Below are 27,726 nucleotides of genomic sequence, written 5' to 3' on the forward strand. Positions count from 1 at the left end.
GCCAGCCTGGAAAGGGTCAGCACTGCTCTCTGCTGAGGAGCACGGCTGAGAACAGCCACGTTTGCTACCTACGGTTCCCACATGAAAAACCCTTCAGCTGTAACCCAGCTTCTGCCTCCATGCAGACAGCTATTTACAGGATCTCAATGGGTATGGCTGAAACAACTCCATGTCCAGAACTGCCAAAGGAAGGAGACAGGGGTCTTTGCAAAGGGCTTTAATAATCTCTCTGTTGCTCTGGCTGGCAGTTTTCGGCATGCATCCCACATTCTTCAGCAGCCCTTTCCTTAGCAATGAATAGGCTTTTAGCACACCCTCATAACGGTTTCTTTTCCTGCAGCACCCAGAAAAAAGTTTCAGTCTGCTCCAGCAGCCTGCTCTGCTGCCTCTCTTTATCCACCAGAAAGATGTGGTAGCTCTGCTCAGCATATATATCCTCTGCTGCCGATAGAGCCACTCTGTCACCTCTGAAAAAAGGTGGCGTGTGAGCAAAGGGTGGAGGGTAGCTTTGCCTCTCTTCACTTTTCTCAAAGCTCCTTTGCAAGCTGGGGTAACAAGGCTGAGTTAGGGCCTCTTCACTCGCCCCCAAGAAGCACATGTGCCCACAGATCAGCAGCCCCAGTGCAGGATCAGAGGCTTCACCCTGGGGCTGACTCCCTGCTCTATGGCTGCACCGTGCCAGAGGTGACTTGCACTCCCTGATGCAGGAGGTCCTAGCTCTGACCTCAGGCAGGTGGAAAGTTCACACTCCTCCTTGTTTTTCTCATCTTAATTCTCAGCTGCGCTATTACTCCAAAACCTGCAGTAACAGGACTCTTACACAGCCACAGTGGTGTACTCTACCCTGCACAGGTATGTTGTTGTTTGTTTTGTTTCACCTGGTTTTGATAATGATGCTGCTTTATTAGAGAGCTAAAATTGCTTCAGTTCAGGCGAGTAAATGGGCCTTTGGAGCTCCCAGCAGGTATCTCAATACCTACAGTAGCCCAGACAGCTTTGAAAACTGTACAATAGATTAAGCTCAGATTCTCAAAGGCTTTAAGATTACTGAGAGCTGTAAGCCCCAGAAAAACATCAGGTACCTATGTACTTCCCTAGGTCCAGCTAAGATATGTGTCTGAAACTGTGTGCTTCGGCAGCAAAAAGCTCATTTTCCATGATGCAAACATGCTGGGAGGAAAGAGAGAGAGTAGCAATGTAACATGCTGCTGTGACTTTGAAGACTTTGGGGTTATTTTCACACTAACCTGCAGACTCATCATGCACGTTTCTTCTTTTGAGTATGCACTTACCATTTTCCTTAGATATATGTGACTGCCCTGTATTTCCACATATTTTTATGGTTCTTTTCAGGATTAAAGAGAAAATCTGCATCAGCCCTTTCTCCCATATCAGGAGAACTACTTTGTGAATCACATGGAGAGCTGGGACAACAGTAAACATAAAGGTAAGTTTTAGCCAGGTACATTGGCACATGCACTGGGAGATGTGTCTCTACTTGACTCCATCCACCCATCCCTCATTAACAGCACTTGAATTGCATGATTCCAACATGCAATTCCATTGAACATTTTGCTGAAGGGTGGAAATCTCACAGCAAGTGTACTTCTGTGAGTTTCACAAAGTAGGCAGGTTGGCTGAAGAGAAACCTCTGCTAAGGAGCTGCCTGAGATTACCTCTGAGCAGAAATTCAAGGACTGATGGTCTCAGAGACCTACAGCCTTATTAGACTCATAAGCCTAATAATGTCTCCTGAGCCAGAATGCCAAATTCCCGTCCTCATGAAGGAGGGAATTGCACTTGGTGGCTGAACAGCAGCTTTGGAGGACAGAGGCAAAAGGCTGTAACGCCTTCTTAAATCTTTATCTCACAGACTGTAGCAAACATGGAGATTTTTAGTGGATGCAGTCCTGGTAGCTACCTGTCTCCACCAGGAGAGGTGCAGAGGGTGACATCAGCATGCAGTGAGCTCTGCAGAGGACTAACCACTTCTCTGGAAAAGAGATGATGGAGTTAAAAACATGGCGGACAAATTTCCATCTGGAAAATTAATGGAAGGCTTTTAAATCAAAGCACCACCTGGAAATATCTGAGTTGCAGATCATTGGAAAGTATTCTCTGAAAATATTACATTCTTGCTTTGCTTACCCTTATATTCTTTTCCGGTCACTTCTCAGAGATGTGTTTGATCCCCATGTTGGCTCCCACAGCTCTTTGGTGTGGCCACTGTCACATCCTGCAGTGAGCAGGGGGCATGGAAAGACAGCCCTACAGTGGGCAAAGGGCAACTGCCTGGTCCCCTATGTTCCTTGGCAGAAGCTTTGTCATTCCTGTTCGCTGTCATCCCAGTTTACTGTCACCCATAATCAGGGATATAGTATTCATTCTCATACTGTAATCAGGGATAAAATATGTAGGGATAGAGATTCCCCTTGCTGCTTCTAGCCACTGAATCACAATCAATTCAGAAATTGCTAATACTTTTCCCCCCCCCGAATGTAGCTTTTATAGCATATTCCATACAACTGATGTAAATCAACACATGCTCTCCTTGCATATGTATCCTTGAATGCCAGGCAAACCCTCAGTCCAACTCACCCACCTCCTGCCAGTGACAGGGCACTTTATCAACCCTCTACCATGGGAGAAATCAGCAGTCACTTGGAGCATTTTCAAGCTCTTCATTCAAGCATGCATCCCATGGCTGAGATGCTCCAGTCGCTTCCCTTGCTTCTTCAGTAGCAAAGCTCCACTGCAAGGGGACATCACACAGCTTGTTTTCAGATCAGTCCAGCTTGTTTTGAAAAGCCTGACCCTGAATTTCCCCCACCAGCTAAAGGCAATGTCCCCTGCTAGGACAGGTTGTCACATATCCAAGATCTTGAATGCCTGTGCTTGTTCTTACCCTTTTTTCCTACTTTTCCCTACTTTCCCTTGCTTTAAACTAAAAGAAAAACCTCAGGGAGAGCTTATAAAGGAGAAAATTCTGCTCTTCTTCAGGGGTGATTGGTTTTTCTTCATGTTTTTATATTGCAATGGTTTTGAAAAAGGGAACAACACACAGTTTAAAAATTTCTCCTGCCTCAGTATGAATTTGTTTCCAGAGCCATTAAAGGATCCTTAGAGTAAACAAGGTATGTATGTGTGGGTATTATTCTATATTTTTCATCTTCTTTCTGGTAAAACTGCATGTGCCTTTGAAGGATAAAGTTAAATATTTACCCTAAATCAACGATGCCTGTCTGCAGAGTTTATATTTTGTTGGAGTTTGGGCAAGCAAGTGGTATTTGCAAAATTCCTTACCTGCCTCTGCTATTAGAAAATGCATTTACAGATGCCTTTTTTTTCCTACTCAGAATATTTTTGATCAGGTGTGAGCACTTACCCAGCCTGGAGAAATGCTGAATCAACATGTGACGTGTGGTAGGATTGTGTTTGGGATTGTATTATTTCAGCTGGTGGCTAGGATGAATGGTGGCCTAAATGAAGCAGGACCAGAGCAATATTCTTTGGCTCTGTCATCACAGGAGGCCGGGAGGTTTCTTTCTGTGGTTTCAGATGTCTTGAAATCTGTCTCATTCTGGTAAATCCAGGTAACTATGCATGGGTGGCTGGTCCTGCATCCAGCTTGCAATGAGGTGAGCAGGCCAGGGGCACTGGGAAGAGCCGAGGAACACATATTCCTCCCAGATGCAGGCAGAAAGGATTTCTGCAACAGGGCTGGAGTCTGTTCAAATTGCTTGGCATCCCAGACCCAACAAAGTCTTCTTGCCAAACTAAAGTCTGCATACCAAGAAAGTGCTCTAGGTCTTCCTGCCTCAGCTCATGTGCTGTGGCTCTTCTGAGGACTTCATTTTGCTCAGTAGAAATCAAGAGCTCTCCCATGTGCTCCCATGAATCCTCCTCAGAAAAAGGCCACACTGTAACACAGCCCCTTAGGACACTGCAGGCTATCCAGTGCATCTCTGCTGGGATGTTTGGGAGCACCTTTATTCAAGCTTCTCTTGAAAAACATGACTATAAAATGCAACCCCTTCCTGCCCTCTTCCCTTTCATCTTGTTCCCTCCTCTCCACCATGCCTTTGAAGCATCAGTCTTCAAACTACTTCAGATAAAAGCAGTTGCAGGAGATGACTGATGGATGACTTACCTTGAAGCCTGCTGATGCTTATATTGGGTCTCCCAAGAATAGAGAGCAAACACCAGCCAGACCCAAGGAAAAAGCTGCAGACGACCTTGCCAGTCTTAGGAAGAGGGAAATAAGCAGCAGGAAGACTGAGGAAGTGGAGTTGGCACAATGAGTGCTCTCTGCACTCCTGCTGCTATGCAGATTTATAGGAAATGTGCCCTGAGGGCTACTCTAACCTGTGCCAAGTGCTGAGACTTGTATGTATCAGGTGTGAGACTCAGGGAGCTGCACACAGCTCCTTGAAGGCCTTCCTCTCCTCTCCTAGCAAAGAAACTCAAATCTGATTTCTTCCAGTCTTTGTGTGGAAAATAATCACCTCTGTTTCCAAGAGGCATTAAAATCCTACATTTCCAGGAGTCAACAGCTAAATTACATAGATCCTATTTATAAGCATCCATCTGCGCTGATGTGCAGGTGAAATATAGAAAGGGAAGAACACGGTTCCCTTACAGCCATTAAGGTTTTTTCATTCCTTCCACTGAGGCCAGAATTTCCAACGCCTACCACCAAAAACTGGTATTAAGTTGAATCTGACTAGAAAACAGCATGACATCTTCCTTCCTGGGCCAGTGGTAAAAACTATATTGGCTGTTTTTTCACTGAAAGCAAAAGAATTTTAAAAAATTTTATTTAAAAGTAACTGGATTTTTTTTGTAGTTTTGTTGCCTGTTCATGATCCCTCTGCTGATTTCTGGAGGAAGCACCCAAGCCCTATGCAGGTGAAAGCCACTTAAGCAAAAAGAAGAATCTTCAAGTTCCAATAGGGAAAGTCAAGATCCCTAATTTAGAAGCACCAGCGCAGTGGACATTGGAGTCTGGACATGCAGACTCACTCACTGGAAAGCTCCCAAAATCTACAAGCGTTGAAATGAAAACATGACACAATGGATCAGTCAACGATTACTACTGAATAAGCCAGCAGGCTTCAGGGTTAATCACTGCAGCCATCCATGAACTCTCACAGGGTGGAAAAACAGTTAGCTTTGGCTAGAACATCTTTGGGATGATCTACATTTGTATGGTGGGAGGTTCACATGCTCTGTCGTCTTCTTGCTGGCAAAAGCATTGTCATCTGGAGATATGTCAAGAGAGGACGGATAACTGTTTGGATCAGTATTTGAATTAAAAAATCAAGAGGCTGGGAAAAAAGGAAGGGGAAACTGGGGGGAATTCTCATGGTGTCATTGACCAGGAAGCTTGACACCAGCATCCCTATGTCAAAGTGTTTGTTTTGAAGGGTTGGCTATCACCAAGCAGCCTCAGCACGGGTTAAAGAACTTCCACTGGGATCTGTAGCTCTGGAGGTGTGTTCCTGCAGGTCACCTGGCTGTTCTCATGGCACTGCTCTGAGCAAAGTCAGTCCCACAAGGACATGGGGAGATACTCCAAGAGAGGAGGAGTCTACTGTCATATAGTGGAAAAGGTTCTGTGTTGGTTCTTTCATCAATGAGTTTTTTGATTTAATACATTATTCTTGTTCACACTTTCCTGAATTTCTCCCCCTGCTTTCAGTTTGTACAAGGGAACAGCATTTATGTTTGTTGTTTGGTTTTAGAATCTTTTCTCAACTGAAACAAGATTTCTGTATTTTTATATTTATTTTATTATTTTCTGTTGTAGTTTCTTTTCTGCTTTTCTCTTCCCCTTTTCATGGGTAAATGGAAGGAAAAAAGGGTGAGATCAGGAAAGAACGGCAGGGAAAAATGCAAGGAAAAAATGAAGCATGACATTTTCACAAGGAATGCTCTGAAAATATAAATAAAAAACAATTTTAGAAATGCTTCTGATGGAGAAAGAAACAATTACGTTGGACGGTAACTTGTTTATTATTCACAAACCTTTTTGCAAAAAAAAAAAAAATTGTTCCTTTCTAGGTATGCAGAATTGAATGTTTTTAAAAGTGCTTGCAGACACTTGTTTTCACTGTTTAGTCTCTGTTTCCTATCTCTTGATTTGATGGGACATTGATTCACAGACTTCCACAAACCACCTGTTACTCAAAGGGAAAGCTATCAGGGAAAAAAAATACAAAATCAATAAGAATATGCTGGTATCGTGAATCTAATTTCAGTGCAAGAGAGAATCAAGAATTTTCATCAAGCTCTGGAGTGGATGGTGGTGGACACAACTGCTTGTCAGTGTTGTTAACTATTTACATACAGACAATTCCCAGGAGCTCCAGTCATGGTATGGCCATCTTCAGGTCTATCCATGAGACTGGAAAATAGAAAAGTCTTAATAAATTGGGGTTATTTCCCATCACATCCTGTCAGCCTCTTTAATTAGCACAGTCTACTTGAAAAGCAGATGTGTGGCTGGTTGTTTTCACAGAGTGTTTTCTGCTAGGCTGTGCTTTGCTGATGTCAAGGGAATGAACTGAAATTGAGCCCCTGAGTCCAAACACCAGCTGGAGGTCCTGGAAGTGCCCTTGTGAGCAAACATGACAGTAGTGTACCCGTGAGGCTCTTGTGGGTTTGAAAGCCCCAAGTGCCCTTTATCAGCCCCATGTATTGTCACAGACATCGTCTGCTCCTCTGACAACCAGCTTGTGTGGTGAGGCATGGGTTTCCTCAAGGAAGGGTGCTCGGAGTCCCCGTGTCCATGTCACCCATGGACCTTCTGAATGGCTTTCATCGTGTGGACAGGGGACACAGACACAACCTGTCCTGGTGCATAAGATGGCTCCTGCCTCCATGAGAGGTCCTGGAGAGGAGAGGGGGACACTGAGGGCACATGTGAACCCCACTGATAGGGACAATGTGTGAGCTGCGAAGACATTGAGGGGGTCTCTGAATGGACTTGTGAGCTGTGGGAGACTGATGGGGATGTATGCAAATCATGGGGACACTGAGAGAGATATGTGTGTGATAATTGATAAAAGATTCGCGTTAATCACAAAAGCATTGGGGTTTGTATAAACCAGAATACTAAGCTCTGAAGTGAAGCATGGACACTAGATAATGGAAATTATATGATAAAATAATTCTGTTTAAAATCACCTTATTATATTATGTTACATTATAATATGTTATGTTATGTTTTCCAAATAAGTTGTATCAGCTACCAGGTTGCAAAATCAGACTTCCCAAAAAGCCCTTCCTGCCTTTGTCTAATCAATACTGCCTATCTCAAGAACCAGACTCCCAGAACTTCTTTGGTGGTTATCTACAAGGACCAGATGGCTATCTGTGACTGATTATCACCCAAAGGCTTTGTGTAAAGATGTTTATTCAACCACCACTGCTTATGACAACAAAAATCCAAAAAATTGTTGACTACAATGAGAAACCACAGTATAAGAAGAGGCTGCAAACCGAGGTTCGGTGGAGCGTGGAGTGGGCGGTGACCAGTGACTTTCCCCAGCGCGCTGCTTGCTCTTTCTATATCAAATAGAGCAATCAAAATTTTGCTGAATATCGAGACTTTTGTCTCTCATTTATAACATGTGTGAGCCACAGGCACACTAAGGGGACGTGACTGAACCACGAGAACATGGAGGGGGAGATGTGTGAGCTGTAGGGACACTGAGAGGGTAAGTGTGACCTATGGGGACACTGCAGGGGTGGGTACGAACCATGATGATACTGAGCAGGGACAACGAGGGGACACGTCTAAGCCACGGGGACATGGAGGAAAACAAAGGGGACACGTGTGAGCACTGGGACACTGAACGGAACACTGAGGGGACATGATTGAGGGGACACATGCGACCTATGGGGACACTACGGCGGTGCGTACGAACAACGGGGATACTGAGTGGACAATGGAGGAACAAACGTGAGCCACAGGGACATGAAGATGGACGCTGTGGGGCACTTGTTAGCTCTGTGACACCGATGGTCCCCATGTGTGCAAACCGTGGGGAGACACGCGTGATTTCTGGGACATCGCCGGGACACGGAGAAGGCCTCCAGGCCACGGAGGCGCCTCACACCACCCATGCGCGGGCCGCGGCCGCGAGGGCAGTGCGGACCCTGAGGGCGGCGATGGCGCGAAGCCGAGCCGGGCCCGGCGTGCGGGCAGGGGCGGGCCGTGGGCACCGCGCTCCCTCCCCAGGGCGGGGCGGGGCCGCCGCTCAGTTCGTTCTGAGAGCGCCGCACGGTAGGGGCACACGCGGAGCCGCTGTTCGTAGCAGCATGGAGGAGGCGGCGGCAGCGGGTGAGGGCAAGGCGGGCCGTGGCCGGAACGGCCACGCCGAGAGCCCGGCGGCGGAGGAGCGGCGGGGCGGCGGGGCCCGGCTGCGGGGCTGCCGCGGGTTCCTGCGGAGCAACGCGCTGGTGCTGCTGACGGTGTCAGGGGTGGTGGCCGGCGTGGCGCTGGGGGCGGCCGTGCGCGGCGCGGCGCTGGGCCCGGCACAGATTGCCTACCTGGCCTTCCCCGGGGAGCTGCTGCTGCGGATGCTGCGCATGGTGATCCTGCCGCTCGTGGTCTGCAGCCTGGTGTCGGGCGCCGCCAGTCTGGACACCCGCTCGCTCGGCCGCCTGGGTGGCATCGCGCTCGCCTATTTCCTGGGCACTACGCTGCTCGCCTCCGGCCTCGCCGTCGCCCTCGGCTTCATCGTCCGCCCCGGAGCCGGGGCCTCCGCTCTCAACACCCAGCTGGGGCTGCCGGGCGCGCTGCCCCCGACGAGCAAGGAGACCGTGGACTCCTTCCTCGACCTCGTCAGGTGAGGCCGCCCCGCTCCCCTCCTTCCCCCGCCCTCCCGCCACTGGAGGATGATGACAGACCCGGCAGTGTTGCACACCGCAGCCGGGGCTCGGGAGCCCTCCTCCTCCTTCATCTTCTTACCTTCCTGCACCTTCCCCTCATTTTTCTCTTGCTCCTCAACCTCCTTCTTTATCTCCTTCGTCTTACCATCCTTCTCATCCTAATCCTGGCTTCTCCAGAAGTACCTGCCCAAGTATCCGCAGCCCGGTCGGGTGTGTAGGGTTTCATGGTGCTCTGCTTCTCCCTGCTTTTTAAATTTTGCCTGAGTGGCTGCAAGGATGGGTCGAGGCTTGCTCAGAGTTCTGGATGCCTAGGCCTGTTTGTGGCTCTGCCTGGAGGGAGAGCGGCTCCTGGATGCGGGCTGCAGGGCAGGCTTTGCCTGGCACTTTCCCCTGCCCTGCTGCCTGTTGTTGCCTGTCTCCTGCAGGTAGGGCAGGGCTGGGCAGCTCTTCTCATCCCTCACAGACACCTTTTTCTTTAATTCTCCAACACTTTACCCAGTCTCCTCACCCACATGCCTACCTGCCTCTTAGAGGGCCCTCCCATAGATGTGGACATGGAAACACAGCTCTGTAATTCCATGGAGGACGTACCCTAAATATCGTGCAGTCTGAGGATGCTCTGTCGGTTTGTGAGCTTCCCCTCCTACCTCTGCATCTTGCAAAGACAAGACTTGCATTCCCCAAATCTATCTGGAAATAAGGCTTCCACTTCCAATCAGATGATAGTGTTTTAGTGTATCTTTACTCGTCCACTTCCAACTGCATTTCCTTGTGCTTTGCACTGAGGTACAAACACAAGAATAAGGGAGGTGACCTGTGTCACAGTGAAGTGGCTGGAAAGTTGAGCTTAGTGGATATCCTGGTAATTACAAACCTGAGTGGTTTCTTGGTTGTTGATTTTTTTGTTGTTGATGTTTTTATGAGTCCAGTTTTTTCAGCTGAGATACGTTTTTGCTCTGGACAAGTGAATGTGGCAACAAAGATAAAAAGACTTTTTAAAAAAAAAAAAATCAACCCTAAACCCAGAACTGTGTTTACAAATTCGAGTTAATGTCCTTTTCTCCCCCTGAGACAAGTATGTTCCCTTTGGATAGAAAGTAAGTCTGGTTTGTTCCTCTGACAGCCATGTAGTCAGTGTCCTCAGCTCACCTCTCCCTCTCTTAAGAACTAACAATTAAGGACCAGCAATTCCTGACAGCATGTTAAGAAGGAATAGTAGGACAATGAGAGAAGGTAGTCTGGCTGTGGTGGTGATATGCTGTTGAATGGAGGGGAAGGAGGTGAAGGAAGATTGCTGAAAAAAAGGAGCAGACATGCCTGGGAGAGTTGGGAAGATTCCTGTAGTGGTGGCTGCCCCAGGGCACCCTGGCAAGGCTGCTGTACCTAGTGTTACATCCCTGTGTCACCTGGTAGCATGGAGCAGGGTGGAGTTGAGGAACAGGCCAGGGATGTTCCAGTGAGCTTCAGGCTGTGGGTAGTATCTAAAGTTCAAAGCAGACAGCTGTTTCTTGGTCTGGTCTGTAAATGCAGGTGTAGAGTTCATCTTCAAAGGGATTATGATGGTGATGGGATTGAGTCCCTAATTCTAAAGTACGGCTCATAATGATGATACATGGGTAAAGCACGGGGGTTGCAGAGGAATTTCCTTCTAGGAGTTGAGGGGATAGGATCTTCCCCCAATGCATGTATGAGGGGCTGTGAATACAGCTTTTTCTTGGAATCCCAGGGAAGGGATTGCAGCCACACTGTTGGACAGTAAGTTGTTACAGCAGTGACAGTGAAATCCAGTCCAGAAAAGTTGTGTTTGGACACAGCCATCACTAAAACTTTCAGTCTTAGCACAAATCCCTGACAGACGGAGGGATGGAGAGAGTATATGATTTTCAGGAAATAAGATCTCTCTCTCTCTGCTATGTAATGTTATTTCTTTAACTGTTCTTGACAATGTGGGTATTTTGGTTTGAGCACTGAACTTGGTCCCTGCTGTGATGGAACTTAGTAGAGTAACCTCATCCTGAGATAACAAAGCCTTGATTCTGTAGGGCCTGGAGCGTTGAAATGATTGCTTTTTGTGTGGGTGGGTCTTGCAGCATCCTGCTCTTTGCTTCTCCTTTTATCTCGTTTGCCATGAAACTTCCTATTAGATGCAGGAAAACTCTGTTTTCAGTTGTGGCACAAGACTGACTGTGTCACTGCTGCTGGTTTTCAGAGGAGAGGTAAAATTGAGTTGCAAATGGGTAAACTAAGTTGCCCTACAGCACTGAAAACCAATGTAAAACATCACCCGAGGAAAAAACAGTGAAGAGGAAATCACAGCTGTGTGTCACTATTTGGTTCTGCAGATTACTTCTGCCTTTGGGAAGTCTATTTGGTAATGACCAAAGATGTTGCTTTTCATTGTTGCAGTGATGTCTGGAGGCCAGCTTAGTTCTTGTTTTTTTTTTTAAAGTCTAAAGCTTCCCTATAAACATGTATCTAGGCATGGAGAAATGACCTCTGGAAAAAAGATTTATCTTGTGCTTTGGTATCAGATGAATGATGACTCACTGGTGGGCCCAGAGGCCGCCTCTGTTTTATTTTGTCCATTGACCATAACCTCCAGGTCTGATTTGTCTGGCTGGATGTGCTGGAGCACCCTCCTGATTTCCCTTCTGGCAAGTGCCGGAGGCAAGCAAGTCTTGAGCATGTCTAGTCAGGGCTTAGGCACACTGTCCTCTGCCCCAGGACATGGGGTGGGGACAGCAGAGCTGTCATAAGGTGCTTTTGTGCCCTGCAGCAGGGCTCATCTCAGGTCTGTTATGTGGGCAACTCCTTGGAGCTTCCTAAAGAGTAGCATGGCCAAAGGCAGTGATCATGGGAGAAGATCCACCAAGAGTTCACAGCTATTTCCGCAAGGCTGATGGTTTTTAAAAAAGCACCCAGAAAGTGGAGTGTTCCCTAAACTCAAGGCAGGATCTACGAATTTCTTAAATCTGTCAACAGAAGATGAGGGAAGTTTTAGAATTTCTAGGGTTTTCCCTTACTCATTTATTTGGTGGGGAAGACAAAGCAACAGAGTAAAGAGAGCTTATGAGCTTGATTGTGAAGTGGTTGGCAGCTGGAGGAAGGGGCTGGCTGGGATGTGGTGGGGTTTGGGGCTCAGCCCCCACCTGAGAAGGTGACACTGTAGAGAGCCAGCTCTGCTTGTGCCCTGCATGTAACCAGGGAGAGGGAGTCCCAAGGATGGGACTCCAACTGCCTGCTCACACAGCCTACCTGCAGCTTGTTGGAAAGCAGTTGGAACAGCAGGATAAAGTGTTTTGCAAGAATCTATTGATTTGTTCACACTTTTGATGGGCAATTGTCATGACTGAATGTTTCAATAAGGTCAGAGTTTTGTTCTAGCTCTAATTTATATTTGTTGATTCAACAAAATTGAACAGCTTCACAGGAATCTATTGATCCTGTCAAAATTTCCGTCAGTAGGGGATTGTGGCATTTCATTTCAGTGAGGTCAGTGTTTTGCTGTCATTTTATACAAAGGACTTAAGTAAAAAATCTCACTCATCAAAAAAGGAACATTTCAACAGGGTATTTTCCAATTTTTTTTTTTTGTGGAAAAAGGGATCTGAAACAGGCTTTTTTTGCCTAATTTTGGGATGAAAACATGTTTTGCAACTGTGGAATTCGCTTTGGGGAAGGGAATTCTGTTTTTAATCCAACCCTAGCTCTAACAGTCTGGGAAGGGAAGGAGGTAATCCCTTTTCTTTTATAGGAAGAGTGCACAGAGGTCCATACATCTGCCCCAAGCAGTAAGGTCTGAAGAAGCTAATTAAATTTTATTTCTTCTCAATGTCCTCTCTGTCTCTCTGCCCGATGTTACCAGCTGAGCTGCCAAAGGGAGCACCCACAGCAAGCTCATGCCTTTGCTCCTAGCTGTAGGGAAGGCAGACATGAGCGCAGGGAGAAGCATCATTTGTGTTTTGCTGGCCAGGCTGCAGAGCAGGTGGCCAGAGTAGACCACTCCAGCAGTGACCCTCTTCTGAGTCACCCAAAACCAGCAACCATCAAGGCCATCTCTGAAATCCCAATGTGGAAAGACATTAAAATGTGACTGTTAGAAGAGGAGGAGATGCCACCTTTGAAATCTTAAATAGAATAAAAAGCGTCCAGGCAATGGCTGCAGTTACACCAAGAGACAGGCTGACCTCTGGGTTTGAAGCTGATGGGTAGTTCTTAAAGTGAAGGTAACTGTTCTGCTTTGCTTGTGTCACTTTCTGAGTCTGGGATCTCTCTCAAAGTGCAGGGATTGCTGACTGAGTTTTGTAGGAAGAACTCAGTGTTTTCATTTATATGCCTGCACTCTCTGGGAGATTTTTTTTTTTTTTTGGTAAGCCTCTGAACATTTCTGCTCCTTTCATTTGTTCCTTATATTTGTTGCCTTTTACTACTGACTCCCCCCAATTACACATTTTATTTTCCAAGCATCAAAAATACAGACTGGACCATCAAATATCTGCTATAAGTAAACACATTTTCAATTTTCTCTGTGTTAAAACAAATGCACACACTCACAAATATGAGTATGTACAGGGCATGTGTTGTGCATCCACATATCAAAAAGCAGATGAGGAAAATTGCTCTGTGATACTGAATTAAAATCTTGGGACAGAAAGGAAAATGAAGGTACTGGAGGAATTTGAGCTGGGCTCTGGCATTTTCCCACAGGTGGAAATAAAGTTGCCATGAGTTGACTCATACCATTTGAAAAAAACCTGAAAACTGGGCATAACCAACACTGAATATTTTTTGTAGACTTCTTAAAAAAAGAATGTTTTTCAACAGCAAAGTTTTTGGCCTCAGAAATGGAACCTTTTTGTAAGAAGCAATGTGAGAGGAATGAGTAGTATTTTAGAGTTTCATTCCATTTGCCTGGATTTCCCTTCACACTTTTGCTGCCAGAGCAAAGTTTTTTTGCAGAGCTCTAGCAAACGAATAATTTAGAAACAGTTGTTAATAATAATCCCTTACATATACAATGGAGGAGTTCCAGTGTAATCCTCATCCCGCTGATGGAAAGATACAGGCCTGTAAAGAAGAGAGCAATTTGACCATAATATCAAAATAGAGGAGAGTTACCGCCCCATTTTATCCCTTTGCCAGCTCCACGTTCCCTTAGTTGTTTGGGATTCCCAAGAGTAGATGTTGCAGCTAAACTAAGATTTCTATTACAGCAGAAATACAGTGGGATTTTCCTGGGGAGTAGTGGTCTGATTTTGACTGGTAGGAGCAGCTTTTCACGGGAAGAAAGATGCATTTATCCAGCTGTGCATGGGAAGATGGTGTGATGAGTGCAGTATTCAAGCAGGAAATACACACTGTAACACCCACCCTTGGTGCTGCTATTTTCTTGTTCCTATTTTGAGAGGATCTGAGAGGGGTGCTTTCTCACTCTGTGTATTGTGCAGTTACATGGAGGTTTCCTGGCTCAGCCCAGCTGTTGCTTCAGCCCTAGGACACAGATGTCCCCCTTGCCAGCTGTCTGATGGATTTCTGATCTGGCTTTCTTTAGGGCTGTCTGAGGAACTTGCAGCAGGCAGAGAGAGGCTTTCCTGCCTGGTGCTTGGTGAGAGAAGTAAAGTATCTCTGTGCCATTTACTTCACTTTTATGGCACAGAGGAGTTGGGGTCTGTGCTCGTGTGTAGCGAGGTAGCAGTGGGGCACCTGGGGTCCAGGCAGCACATCTGTCCCTCTGCCGTGGTGTGTTATTGGCCTGTCTCGTTCATGCCATGTGCAGCAAGTTTTGTCTCGCTGCATTTGGAGCCAAGGCTGTCTGATCCCACAGTGCTGTGCCGGGCTCCTTATCACCCAGACCCAGGGTTTGGCCAGCTCCGTGTTCTTGTGATAATCCACATCTACTTCAGAAAGGCGACTGTGTTCTCTGGCACAGGGCATGGGGATGGGGCCACCAGAAACAGTCAACAATCCAGCCATACAACTAGGGTGATTACCCTAAACTCCATGCTCACATTTGCTACAGGCTTTCAGAGCACAAAAACCTTTGGTCCTCACAGAAAAACCAATGGGCAGACACCCAGATTTCATTTGCATGCCTAATTACCCTGCTCAATCAGCTTTCCTGTTTGTTGGTTTACCCTCACAGGAGGGATGTCCATACTTCCCCATGCAGCTCCTCTGCACACAGGGACAGAGCTGTGTCTGTGTTTCTGTGCTGAGTGAGCTTTACCTCACCAGGCATGAGGAGCAAACCCTGCAGGCACAAGTCCATGATGGGCCCAGGCAGGTCAGCAGCCAACTTTTATCTCTCCCTGAAACACGCAGCATCTTGCCCTTTTTTTTAGGCACCGCAGTGGTGTTCTTGCGCAAATCCATCCAAAGGTAAGAACTTGTGATCTAACCCACCTGTAATTAAAGATGAATTTAATTCACATGCTGACTGATTTTAGGTGAGCAATAAGTATAGTATGGCTTATCTTAGAGGCGTGAGGTCTGCATGTTTATTTGTAGATTGCTTTTTATGGCCTGATATACTTTGTTATTAAGCTTTGACATTTGAAACAGAGGAGCAAAACATTATGTGGTTTTGGTATTTTGCAGTCAGGTGTACTTAGAAGTTGGATTGAACAGAACATATAACTCCTGAGCTGCTTGAGATCCAAAATTTTTACTTGGCGAATTGTCAAGTCCTGTGACTGGTGCTGGAGGAATAAAGCAAAGTGTCTACTCTAGGTTCTTTTTTAGCCCTATTCACACTTGAAGTAAGAGCCTGCCCCTTGCCTTGCTCTAACAGGGTTGCTGGCATCACTTAACTATGTGCTTTAAGTATATCCTTGGAGATAAGTTAATGTTTAGTTACTGAGGCCCATGCCTGACATACTGTGCAAATTATGGAGGGTTTGGTTTCCTGGCCACATTAAAACATTGGAGAACCATTCTGTTTAGGCTTTAGGATTGCTTCCTTTGGTTTTGGTTTCATCAGGATGGAAAAGCTGATTTAAAGAAAAAAAAAAGAATCAGTCTCTGGTTGGTTTTCAGTCTTTTTTCATCTCTTTGCTTCTTCAAAGTCCAGTCAGTTCTTTTTTTTAAAAAAGTAATCATCCTGCTTTGAAAAGCTGAAAAGAAATATCCTCCTTTTCCCAACAGCATGAGCCCATTTGTATATGTGATATTTTACTCCTGATAAAAGCAAGTTTGCTTTTACTTTACTCAAGGTTTTTGTCCACCAGAGAGTTCCAGCTGTGCAAGAACTGATGCATGTTAGCTGTTCCATTGATCTTACGTGACCAATTTTTTTAGCCCCTTTGCTGAGTGAGAGCTTGCTCTCCTGCTTTCAGACAGACAGCTGTATTGCCAACTTTTGAGGAGAAAAAGTTGCTGTTTCTTTCATGCTTGGTGGAATATAGACTCCAGAAGACAAATTATTCTTGCAGCAATCTTCCTAATACACTTGCAGTGCATCAGAGAGAGATAGAGAGGCCGAGGCATTTCACAGCAGACAGGTGTTTGATGAAGTTCAGTGTCCTTTACAGTTGTTATCAAGGCTGTGGGAAAATGCCCTATGTGGCAGGAGAACAGAGCTATGTAACCAAAAAGGCCAAAGTCCTTAACTGGGCTGTATTTAAATCTCCCTCCTACTGTCAAAGATTTGACTCTGCTGCTCCTTTTCTTGCTCTGGTTTGGATTTGCACATTCCATGCCATTCATGAAGTGACCACAGCCTGGTTTAATGTTTTCTGGGTAACTATGGCAAAAATGGGGGAAGTTAGCAGGGCACAGCCTGGAGAGAGCTGCAGCTTCCTCTGAGCAGTGCAAAGAGCAAAGGATGGGGAGCAGCTATCCAGATGTTTTTTACCACAATTAACTGATTCTGGGTAAAGTCTTCTGATTCCTTACCATAAGAGTTCTTGTGCCTCTGTGATGCCTTCTACTGGCAATATTTTCAGATCATACTCATCACGTTCCTGCCCTTGCCAACTGGGGTCCTACCATGACCCCAGAGATAAACTTTTATTCATGTTTTCCTTTCTGAAAACCAAGAGTTTTCATTTGGCTAGGGGAACACGTGTTCTTTGCCCATAAGAGGGGAAAGCAATTATAGCATTAAAACCAACTATTAGATACCACAAGAAGCTTGAAGGAATGCCTGCTTGGTCCAGTTCACCATTTTAATTTCCTGTCTGCAATCCTGTATGCAGATACATCCTGGATGGTCAGAAAGAGTCTACACCACTTTGAATACTGTCCTCTCTGCATTAACCTGATGCTAGATTTGCATTCCTGTGTGAAGGCACTACTGGATTCAGATGTTCCATAGGATTTGCCTGTGATTACCATCTGTGTTGCCTAAGTCCTTGCAGAGAAGTCTGACCTGTGATGTTGTTCTGCACTGCCTGGGTGGTCAGGGAAGCTGGCCTTGCTGTGTTGAAGGGTTAAGCCATTCTTGTAAGTGGATTTTGCTGATTGGATTGTCCTTCATGTTGATACTGTGAGGGAAGTGTAATCACATGAGCAGTGTTAAAAACCTGCCTGACACTGGAGGCCATAAACTGGTGCTGCAGCTGGTGTGGCTGAACCAGTTTCTGTAGCCACTGGGCTATGGGTGTGTGTAATCAGCATTGTGTGTGATTGCCTCTGGTGGCCCTGCCCAAAAGGTGAGGTGTGGTGGCAAGCATTTGTCATCTCTTTCTTGTGAGCCAAGGAAGATCCACACCTCTGGACACATAGCAAGCTCCATGCTGCCGGAGTATCTTCTGTGCTACACACCGCACCAGTGCCAATGGGTTTGCCTTTGAAAAAGAAATTCTGTTTCTGAGAGTAAGATACATTGGTGCATTCATTTAAGAAGTTCTCTTTGACATATTTCATTTTCTTGTTTGTCTTTTACAGAAACCTGTTTCCTGCAAATCTTGTTGCTGCAGCTTTCGAAACGGTAAGATCTATGTGGACTTTGGACACGAGCTACAGTGCATAGGCTCTTTTATTGGAAGAGGACAAGAAAGATGGTGTAGAAAATACCAGAAGTTAATTTACTTATAGAAGGTAGGGTTTTTAAAAACACTATATAGTCAGACATACAGCTTTCATGGCAAATGATTTGAAAAATATTCCTCAAACAAAAGCATATTCAAAGCCCATCTTTTCTACGTTCACCAAAAATATTCTTTAAATTTTGGGTGCCATGTTGGGCAGCAGTGGCAATCCTGCTTTGTGCCAGGCTGCTTACCATTTTGCAGGAGCTAGCTAAGAATCCTTTGGTTGCGTAGTTTTAGAGCTGAGCTCAGAACAGACAAGGCTGAAGACCTTTAGGCTCCCATCTATATAAGCATTACCTGTTGCCTGATGGTTTTATTCTGTAGTTTCCATTGGATCCCTTGCTGGATTAATTACTCAGCCTGGTTTCTCTTCAAACAGAGACTATTGTGTGATGGGATGATAACTGGCACCAGAACATAGTGTGGTTTAAACTGATGGGTTGGAGCTGTAGGGCTCCAAAAAGATCTTGATTTAGTTCTCAATGCTAATTTTATATTTCAGGATAGAGAGAGTTTAGAATATTGTCATGGGCCAGCATGATTATGATACAGGAGCAGAATAATAGCTGTTGCCTTCGTGGTGTTCTGTGGATTTGCTTTTGTATCAAAACCAAGCACAAACTCTTAAAATCAAGTTCCATTTTGCATGAGTACACATAGTATATATCATATACAGTACAAGTCAATATTCCATGAGTAAAAACAGAAGTAGTACAAAAATAACACTATGAAAAGGACATTTTGTGATGCCTCTAGTGTCAGGGTTGTGAGTATTCAGGGATGAAATAAAGCAGTACTCTTTTCCTCTGTGCTGCTGTTGTCACAGGGAATTGACAAGGACAGAAGCTTTTCCTTCCCTCCTTTTGTACTTAAAGAAAACAAGCCCAAAGAAGTGCCCTCCTTTTGGGAGGTGTTTGGTTTGTTTATCAAAGTAAGCTGTTGCCCTAGATTTTAGATATTTTGCTGACAATTTTAATGCCTGCTGCACCATTTTTGTTTGGTTGTGGTTTTTTTCTTACCTGCAGTATGCGACAGACTATAAGATGCTGCTTAGGAACACCTCTGGAAATGCCACATTGGAAAAGGTAAGGTCAATTCTTAGGTTTTTAAACAAATTGTTGTCAGTAATATTTCACTACTTCACAGTCTTTAATACTTTCCAGTAGTCTTGAAAAAGAAGCAAATACTTTTATTTGCCTGGAGCTGAGACACACACAAGCTGAATGAATATCCAGAGCCACAACAGAAAGCTGTGATCGAGAGGAAGGTTGAGCTCAGCTGAATGTGACCCTTGACACTTTTTTTTTTAGGCCATGCTTTCCTAGACCTGGTGTCTTGTTCTAAATTTTAGTCAGTCTACCTAATGCTTCCAAATAACTTTCTGTAGACTTGGAAGTAAATAGCAATCAGGCTGGCTGAGTATATCCCTTAAACCTTACTCTTCATTAAGAGTTTGGAGAGAATGAATTTTTTTACTTCTCTATCCATGGCTCTCTATAAAAAAAGGATTTGTTGGCTTGAGAATTTTTTCTCATTACTGAAGTTTTGTTTGAAGCAGTAACAAGTGGTCTGAAGGAGTAAAAATGACAGACAACATTACAAATAGGCTACTGTTGCAAAGGTATCAAAAAGGGAGCTGATGTGTAGGTGTAGACAAAGAAAGTGAGTGGTGTCTTCCATATGTAGATGGTAGGGCTTCTAGAGAGGCTCTGTATCCCACTGAATGTCATTTCTCTTTCAGACAAGGCTATCAAACGTGTTTATTATTAGCCAGAGCCAACATGTTGCAGGCCCAGCAATAATTACTGTTGTCTAACCAGCAGCGTGCTATGAAACAGACCCAGGGTCTCAGCCTGCAAGGTGTCACCTTGCTCCAAATAAAGTGCCTCATGTGCTGCCATGGGATTTTCGGGAAATTACTGAGAAATTACTTTCAAGGTGATTTTCTCTTCCTCAAGCTCATTCTAGCTGTCTGAACTCAGTATCAGATGTTGGGTTACTATGTTTTTAAATTGATTTGAAATTCCCTAGGGCAAGAGACTTGCAACGTTTGCATTTGTCATGGAAGGGCTCAGCTGAAGTTTGCCCACCAGTTTGTAAAACCATCAAAGAAAAAGCAGTTTATGCTAACCCAGAGGGACTCTGGAGCCTATCCCTGAGCACAGGAAGCATTGGCTTGATTACCTTCTCCTCCCCATGCATGGTGTGTGAGCAGGTGATGCAGAACAGTGTTTGTGAACTCTGCTTCCAGCCCTGGGCTGAACTTTCACCAGCCCTGGAGACAGGGTGCCGGGTGACTGGGATGACACATGAACTGAGCAGGGGCAAAGCTATGCCTTGCCTGAGAGCCTGGCATCACCAGCTGAGCAGTTCCCGGGGAAGGCAGCTCCGCCTGCCCATTCCTGTTGGATTGCGTTAGCCCACATCCGCGGTCACCCCATGTGACAGGGATGCAGTCCGTGACTGCGGAATCCCAAAAGAACACTTTCTGTCTCCATGGCCTCGTGTCCTTGGGCAGGGCATGCCCCTGCAGCTTCGTGCTGCTGAAACAACTTTGGTATGAAAGGCTGTGGCAACGTGCACTTAGATTTGTGTGTTTGTTGCAGAGTGCAGTTATTTAAATGCAGACATTGAAGCAAGAGTAAAATGTAAATCTTTTATTTATCTTCACTGTCAAGTTTGATACGGGCTCCGTAGCAGCCAAGCACAGATTAAGGTTAACCATACCCGTTGGACAGAGTGCTGGATGTCAAGTATTTTTTTAATGCTTGTTCAACACTATCACTTTTCCTTAAGAGATAAGAATGCATCTTTTGGCTTTTTAAAATGCAACATTATTTTTTTCATTTTTCCTCTCTCTTTTTCCTGCTTATCAGTCTCTTGTTTGATGCAACATCAGAAAAAATATTCTGAATATGCCACTGATGTCTGTTTTTGCCAACAGTTGTGATGATGTAAAGGTTACTTCTGCTATTACTTTTCCAAAACCTTTTTTAAGTTGTTGGAGCAAAACCAGACTGAACTTTTTTAATTCCAGAAGACGCCCTACTGTCTCTAGGGAAGAACAGACCAAATAAAAAGACAGCATCGTCTCAGTTTTGTTACTTCAGTTTCAGTATTGGTTTTACCATAGTATTTATGGATAGATGAGAGTTAAGTTTGGAAAGAAGAGTATAATTTTTGGATATCCTAGTGACAGAAGTTTGGTTCCAGGGGAATAAAATCATATCCCTATCTTCTTTTTTCTTTCATCAGCACAGTATTTGAGTGAAGAGGAGAAATATTTTCCTTCAACTTCCCATACGAATAGTGTAGAGCAAAATTTTCCATTAATTATATTTCCCCCCCACTGGTTAATAGGCCTTGTCTTCTCTCACTGATGAGAGGAATAGTGGGACACGTAGTTGTTTGCTCAGCCCTGTCCTTTTTTGTTATTTCACATGCTCACCTTATGTTTACCCAGCTTTTATGGCTACATCCTCTCTGTCTCTTTGGCAGCAAGACTTCCTGGGGCACAGACTATCTCACTTTACCATCTGCAGCACAGGGAGCCTGGGGGGGCTCAGTTCCTCTTTGGACTGGAGTAAAAATACACAAACCAGTGGTTCCTCTTCTTCCTCACACCACATGGCTGCATGTTCTTTTCAGCCACCTACTACTGGGACTGTTCAATGTCAGCAGTTGTTTCCTTGATAAGCATTTTGTTTCAAGAGCTAAAAGACAATGGATCTTCAGAGAGATTCAAGGACCAGAAGAGCTCCATGAATCTTCCTAAGAGAATTCATAATCAGGCAAACAGTAATGTGTCCCATAGTTTGTCTAGGAACAAAGTTCTCATTAAAGCTGTTTTTGTTTGGTGTCCATAATGCTGCTTGGTTTGGCTGCCCCTTTGGGGTGATGCACTCTTCTGTGAGAGTACAAAAAGGCTGTTCAGCATCTGCCAGTTTTAGAGGCTGGGATGGTGAGGATCTTCCGCTGAAGATTTTCTGCTGGACTCATTCCATGTTGTGTCACAACGAGGTAGAATTCCCTGAATGCTGCAGGTCATCCTCTGGATTTGCAGGGAGAAATTTCTAGCAATAAGTTGCTGCTCTAGGCAAGTGGTGCATCTTCTGCCTACATCTGCAGTGTTGGGAGGTGATGGTGAATGTTGTGTGTTGTAAAGAAATTGGTGAGGGAGAGACAAGGAGAGAGCAAGACCTAAAAGTGGGGACAGGATGGCAGCAAATAGAGGGAGACAGCTCACACACTCTTGGCAGTGGCAGACACAGTCATCCTTGGCCACCAAGAGGTCAGGAGGTCCCCAGATCACAAAATCTGGGCTTGAAGTGCTGGAGAGCGTGAGCACTTGGAGAACAGCAGCAGCAGTTACCACAGTGCTGGGAGCCAGGTGGACAGAGACCTCTCCAAGGGTGTCATTCTGGAGAGTACAGAGTTTCTCTCCCAGCAACATCCAGGTCAGAATGCTGGGCTCTTACAGCATTGAAACACTGGATTTCTGTTCCATAGGGAAGTTTTATACCTTTTTTTTTAAAAAAAAAAGAATATTCAAAAGAATATTCACTGGGTTTAGTGCCTTTTTTTTTCTTTTTTTTTTAATGGTTTGGGCCCATTATGGCAAAATTATGTTCCAGCTGAACTTTTCGTATTACCCCTGTATCAAATGAACCAATATAAAATGATATATATTGTAAAATAACATCCCATGTACACAGGTGATTTGTTTAATTAATATGAGGATGTAATTTGTTTTTTCTTAACTTTTCTAACTACAGAAGAGTTTAGAGCTTTCAGTCACAAAAAGCAATATAGCTAAAACTATCCAGATGGAAGAGTGTTAGTGTGTGTGACAGCATGTTTCTTCAGACATCTCTGGAAATATACTGTGCTTCATGCTTAATATCTGTCCATGTTCTCAGTTCCTTCAATCAGGAATCAAACAAATAGTGGCAGCTTAGCCCTGAACAAGCAACTACCATAAAATTGCAGATTCCATATTTAATTATTTTTATCTAGTGAATAAAAAAAGCCAGCACCTTCACTGTTTATAAACAGTTCTCTTAACAACAATTTAACCTTCCTGCTTTTGTGTCTAATTTACATTTTCTCCCCTTCCCTGCAGGACTTTTTTTCTACCTGCCACTGAGAGATAGTCCAGTTCAGCCGTGTACTTCCAGCAAAAACATTGATCTTAAGCAGGCTGATTTTATCAGATTTAGGTGATCAGTATCCTGAATTCTTTAGTCAATATTAATTTCAAACTTTTAGCTCAGAATGTATTTTTTTTTCCTAGTGTTGAGCTAGTGTCCACCTAAACTAGCCAAAAGACCAAAACTTGTACACAAACTTCATCTGTTATAGAAGTTCTTCCAAATAAAACAACAATTTGACATGTTTGTACTGCCAAGTTGGAGAGAAAAAAACCCCAGTTTGTCAAAACAATTATATTTTTACGCAGCCACAAGAGCACTCATTCAGTTCATATGATACTGCATTGCCAAAGAGAGGTCTGGCTCTCTTTGAGAAACAAACCATGAAGGACTAACAGAGCAGACCTGTGGGTAGACTAGTTTTTGTCAATAGATGGATCCTGGTTTTTGTCCTCTTACTTTTTTCCCAGGCAGTGACAGATTTCTGAGAAGGGGAACAGGTATCTCTCTTCTGTTCTCTATCTCCCACATCTGACATGGACAGATGAAGGAGTAGGTTGCCACAGTTTGCTGCCTTTCTCTGCCTTTCTCCCCTCTTTCTACTGCATAATATTGGTTGTTTTCTCCTTGGTATCATCATTGCACTAAAGTCCTGAGTAAAGTGGGGAGTTTTCTTGCTCAGGACACTGAGAACACAACTATTATATTGGAGGGCATATGAGGAGGTAGTAGCAGGCCCTTTCCTTCTCCAGTGAATCCATGCCAGCTCATAACTAGGGAGGTTTGTACCTGAATTGTGTCCAGATGTCTTTGATTCCCTTCAACAAAATAGGCTCTTCCTTTACAAAATAGGTTGTGCTTGTTGATTTCAGATCAATCAGACAGCAACAAAATGACCTTTTGTTAGGTTTTGTCCTATTATCACATGTAACAAGCCTTCTTTTTTTTGTCTCTGCAGATCCCTGTTGGTACTGAGATCAAAGGGATGAACATCTTGGGACTGGTGATGTTTGCTCTGGTTTTAGGAGTGGCACTGAAAAAGCTTGGCCCAGAGGGGGAAGATCTTATTCGCTTCTTTAACTCATTCAATGAAGCCACAATGGTCCTGGTTACCTGGATTATGTGGTAAGTGTATGGCTGCAGATATATCTGCACTGCAGTCTTATACTCAGATCAGCAAACTCACATTTCATCTCTCTGTCCAGATTTTTCCTGTGAGATCCCTCATCACAGCAAAAGTGAATGTTGTGATGTCACACGATGGGGGCTTTTGTCCTTACTTGTGCCCTGTAACCAGACAGTCACTAGTAGCTTAAGGTATCAGACTTGGAGAACTTCAAAGGGTTGCTATATATCTTCTCCAGGACTCCTTGATTATTTAATGGAAAGAAAAGTCAGTATTTCCTAAGGCCGACTTTATTTTTTTCTCTTGACTATTAATGAGCAAATACATTATTTCACTTAATTCCTTGGAGTCTGGAAAAGTTTATGGGCTGTATAGTGCTCTAATCAATCCCACAAAGCTTTTGACACCAAAATAGCCTGTTAGTTAGGAATTGGAGCACACTGAACTTTCTCATTAGGCAAGAAACCAGCGCTGGAGGAGGCACCTGTAGAGAGTGGCTCAGACCACCTAAGCTGGGGTAGGAGCAACCTCCTGGCTGGGTTTTCCATCAGACAGGATGAACTTGGGCCTCAGAGCAGTATCATGGCTGTGCTTGGGTGTGGAGTTAGGCTGCTCCTGTGAAGCCAACAGTACTAATATCTCACGTACAAAATTAAAAATATTCATGACGATAGCTAGCCAACAAATTAACAGTGGGACATTTCTCACTTCCTTTCCAGAACTGGTGAAAAAGTTGTAAATGTACCTTAGCAGGGGTATTTTTTTTCTTCCTTCATTCTGCATTTTTCATTCCTACTGTTTTCCTCTCCCAAAGATGTAGAAGGGTTTTAACAAAACACATTTTACACAGGCAGATCTCTGTGTTAGTTGCTATCATAAGGGATTAAAAAATTCATCTCCAAGCAGCTTAGCTTTTTGCTCTTGGGTGTAATTCCTTGGACAGTGGATACTGATAAGAGGCAGTTCATGTATTCAGCTTATTACAGTGCTAGCACTTCAAGCTAATCAGTTGGTATGTAATCCTTTATTTTGTGGATTATGGGGACCACTGCTGACCTTTAACAATGAAGCCATTACTTGTTCTCTTTCCTTTCTTAAAGGTCTTGTGTAGTCCTGTATTTATTCAAAATCTGTCAAGCTGCATGTGCTTCCCAAGGGATGCTTTGGAATGGTGAAATCATACTACCAGGAGCAAAGGCAGCTGGTGAAATCATACTACGAGGAGCAAAGGCAGCTTGAGCTAGTATCTGTTCCTGTTCAAGAGCTACTCTTGTGTTTAGCAGCACTTGGGTCTCAACTTTAAGTTCTTTCCTCTCTGGCCTCCCTCTTCAAGGGGAGGTATTCAGTTTTCATGTTTGCAGTGCTTGGGCAGGACCAGGACTCAGCTGGATCTGACTAATCAGGGTCCTCAGAAACACAGTTCAAAGGCAGAATTGCAGAGGCTAAGTGGGGAATGTTCCACAGGCCTCCCTAGAGGTTTGGTCAAGGGAGGACAGAGGATGCTTACATGGATCTGGGACATAGGGAGATGCTTGCTGCATGGAACAAAGGAGCTGCAGAACCACTGAGGGAATGGCAGGCCAGGAAGAAGTGAGTGATCTGAGCAGCCTTAAGGCTTGCCCACCTTTCCAGACCCTTGTATGTTTAACCAAACCTTCTGAAGTTTGTCTTGACTCCACAAATCAGCTTTTCTGAACGCAGGCATTGGATTTTTTATTCTGAGATGTACAGGCAAATGTCTTGTAGTCACACGGTTTCCTGGGATAGGCTTTTGGGGAGCTGGGTGATCTTTTAGTATTTCCTAATCTTAGAAGAAAGGGATCAAGCATGGACAGCATCAGCAGAGGTACTCAGACACAAACATTCCAGTAAAGCTTAGGAAGGAGCTGGCCCTGGGCCTGCAGTGCACTGTTCACACACTTTGTTTAAAGCTGCTGTGCTGTTGGTGCAAAGGCAGTTCAGGGCGACTGGGACCAGAGGTGTGGCTGTGGCTTGCAGGTGGCCCTTCCCCCTGGAGCAGCTCCGGGTGCTCTTGACAAAGGAAACTTAAAACAAATGCTGACGTGGCATGTTTCTAGATAACAGGCATAGATGTGTGTGTGTTCCTGGCTGTTCACTTGGGGGAAGCTCTGGAAGCCTGATCGTTTAACTTAGTCCTTTTTAGGCAAATAGCAGAGTTAATTCCTGTCTTTGGCTCATGCTTCAGCAGCCTTTAGCTGAGCTCTCTGGTATGTACACAGCTTTTTCTTAACCTGCATAGAGTTGGCACCCAGTGTGTCTGTAATTTTAATGACCTGACTCTGTTGGGAGTTTCTGCATGTGTAAGACCCAACTCTTTGACCCCTGTGTCTACTCCAGTGATGTGATGCTGCTCCCTTCTCCTCCCCAGTGGTGTCTTGCCCTGGTAAGTCCTGACAGCATTTCTGTTTCCCACTCACCTTCCCTTTGGCACTCTCCTAGCTCCGTGTCTGAGGGCATAAGTGAACAGACCTTGTAAAATTTGACTGCTTATCATCCACCAAACAAGAGTCTTAGAAAAGCCTTCCAAATTTACCTAACCTGAATGTGTGGTGAATAAGGAACCACCCTTCAGTAGGAGCAGCAGATTCTTTAGCAGAATTCTGTCTCCAGGATGGAAAATGTCATGTTTTCCAAGGCTTTTTGTTTGTACTTAATGACAGCCAATATTGCATTTACACAGGTATGTACCTATTGGCATTATGTTTCTTGTTGGGAGCAAGATTGTCGAAATGGAAGATATTGTGCTTCTGGTCACCAGCCTGGGAAAATACATCTTCGCCTCTATCCTGGGCCACGTCATCCACGGAGGAATCATTCTGCCGCTTATTTATTTTGCAGCCACACGGCAAAATCCGTACCGTTTTCTCTTAGGACTTATCACACCATTTGCCACTGCCTTTGCCACTTGCTCCAGGTGGGTTTCTGTGCCACTTCTGGGACTACTACCTGGTTGTTTGACACCTGGCTGTATCCAGTGTGATACTGACTGTATCCAGTTTTAGTTTTAGGTGTGAATATTGTTCCTGAGATTGCAGAAAGTGTCTTCCAAGCATAGAGAGTCTCACTGCTGTTGTCAGCTTGCCACACAGCACATGCTGATTATCAGCTGTTGAAAAGAATTTCTCAAAGTATTGGGGCCATAGCATGATGCTGAGTTGGAAATATCTTGGGGTGGTGGGGGGGAAATTATTGTCTTTAAATGATCCTGCCAGCAGTCCTTTCAATTTTAAGTGAAGTGAAGGTCAGTAGTGAGTGACTTTGTCCTCAGAAGTTTACTTTTTAAGTTCAGAAGGACCTGGAAAAAATTCAGACTAGTTTTGTAGGAGCAAAGCAGACTTGGTTGCTAGAGAAAAGGCATTTAACATTGCTTATTTCAAAGATCTGACCTGATCAGCTTTTATTTGTCATAACCAAATGATTGAGTGTGTCATTTACACTTTCGTCATAGACAAACGCTAGATCAAATAACATTTGTATAAAATCATTTCAGGTCATCCCC

The 27,726-nt window shown here is 44.6% G+C and overlaps 1 protein-coding gene and 1 long non-coding RNA gene across 3 annotated transcripts in view; both read left to right on the forward strand.

Annotated features, from left to right (window-relative positions):
• The first annotated feature begins 357 nt into the window (after positions 1–357).
• LOC148224173 (uncharacterized) lies at positions 358–6,451 on the forward strand. Its single transcript, XR_015802128.1, has 4 exons — positions 358–684; positions 780–852; positions 1,354–1,447; positions 4,847–6,451. It is a non-coding gene; the product is annotated as an uncharacterized LOC148224173 (long non-coding RNA).
• Positions 6,452–8,286: 1,835 nt separating this feature from the next.
• Positions 8,287–27,726, forward strand: part of SLC1A4 (solute carrier family 1 member 4) — a 34,012-nt gene continuing 14,572 nt past the window's right edge. For both annotated transcript variants that reach the window (XM_088160966.1, XM_014893162.2), the window contains exons 1-5: positions 8,287–8,855; positions 17,785–17,827; positions 18,956–19,015; positions 24,039–24,205; positions 26,908–27,141. In XM_088160966.1, coding sequence (XP_088017092.1) covers positions 8,326–8,855; positions 17,785–17,827; positions 18,956–19,015; positions 24,039–24,205; positions 26,908–27,141 — 1,034 coding nt within the window. In that variant the 5' untranslated portion in view covers positions 8,287–8,325. The remainder of the gene's footprint in view (positions 8,856–17,784; positions 17,828–18,955; positions 19,016–24,038; positions 24,206–26,907; positions 27,142–27,726) is intronic.

This window comes from Sturnus vulgaris, chromosome 3 (assembly GCF_052056855.1).
Source record: "Sturnus vulgaris isolate bStuVul1 chromosome 3, bStuVul1.hap1, whole genome shotgun sequence".
In the NCBI taxonomy this organism is placed as follows: domain Eukaryota; kingdom Metazoa; phylum Chordata; class Aves; order Passeriformes; family Sturnidae; genus Sturnus; species Sturnus vulgaris.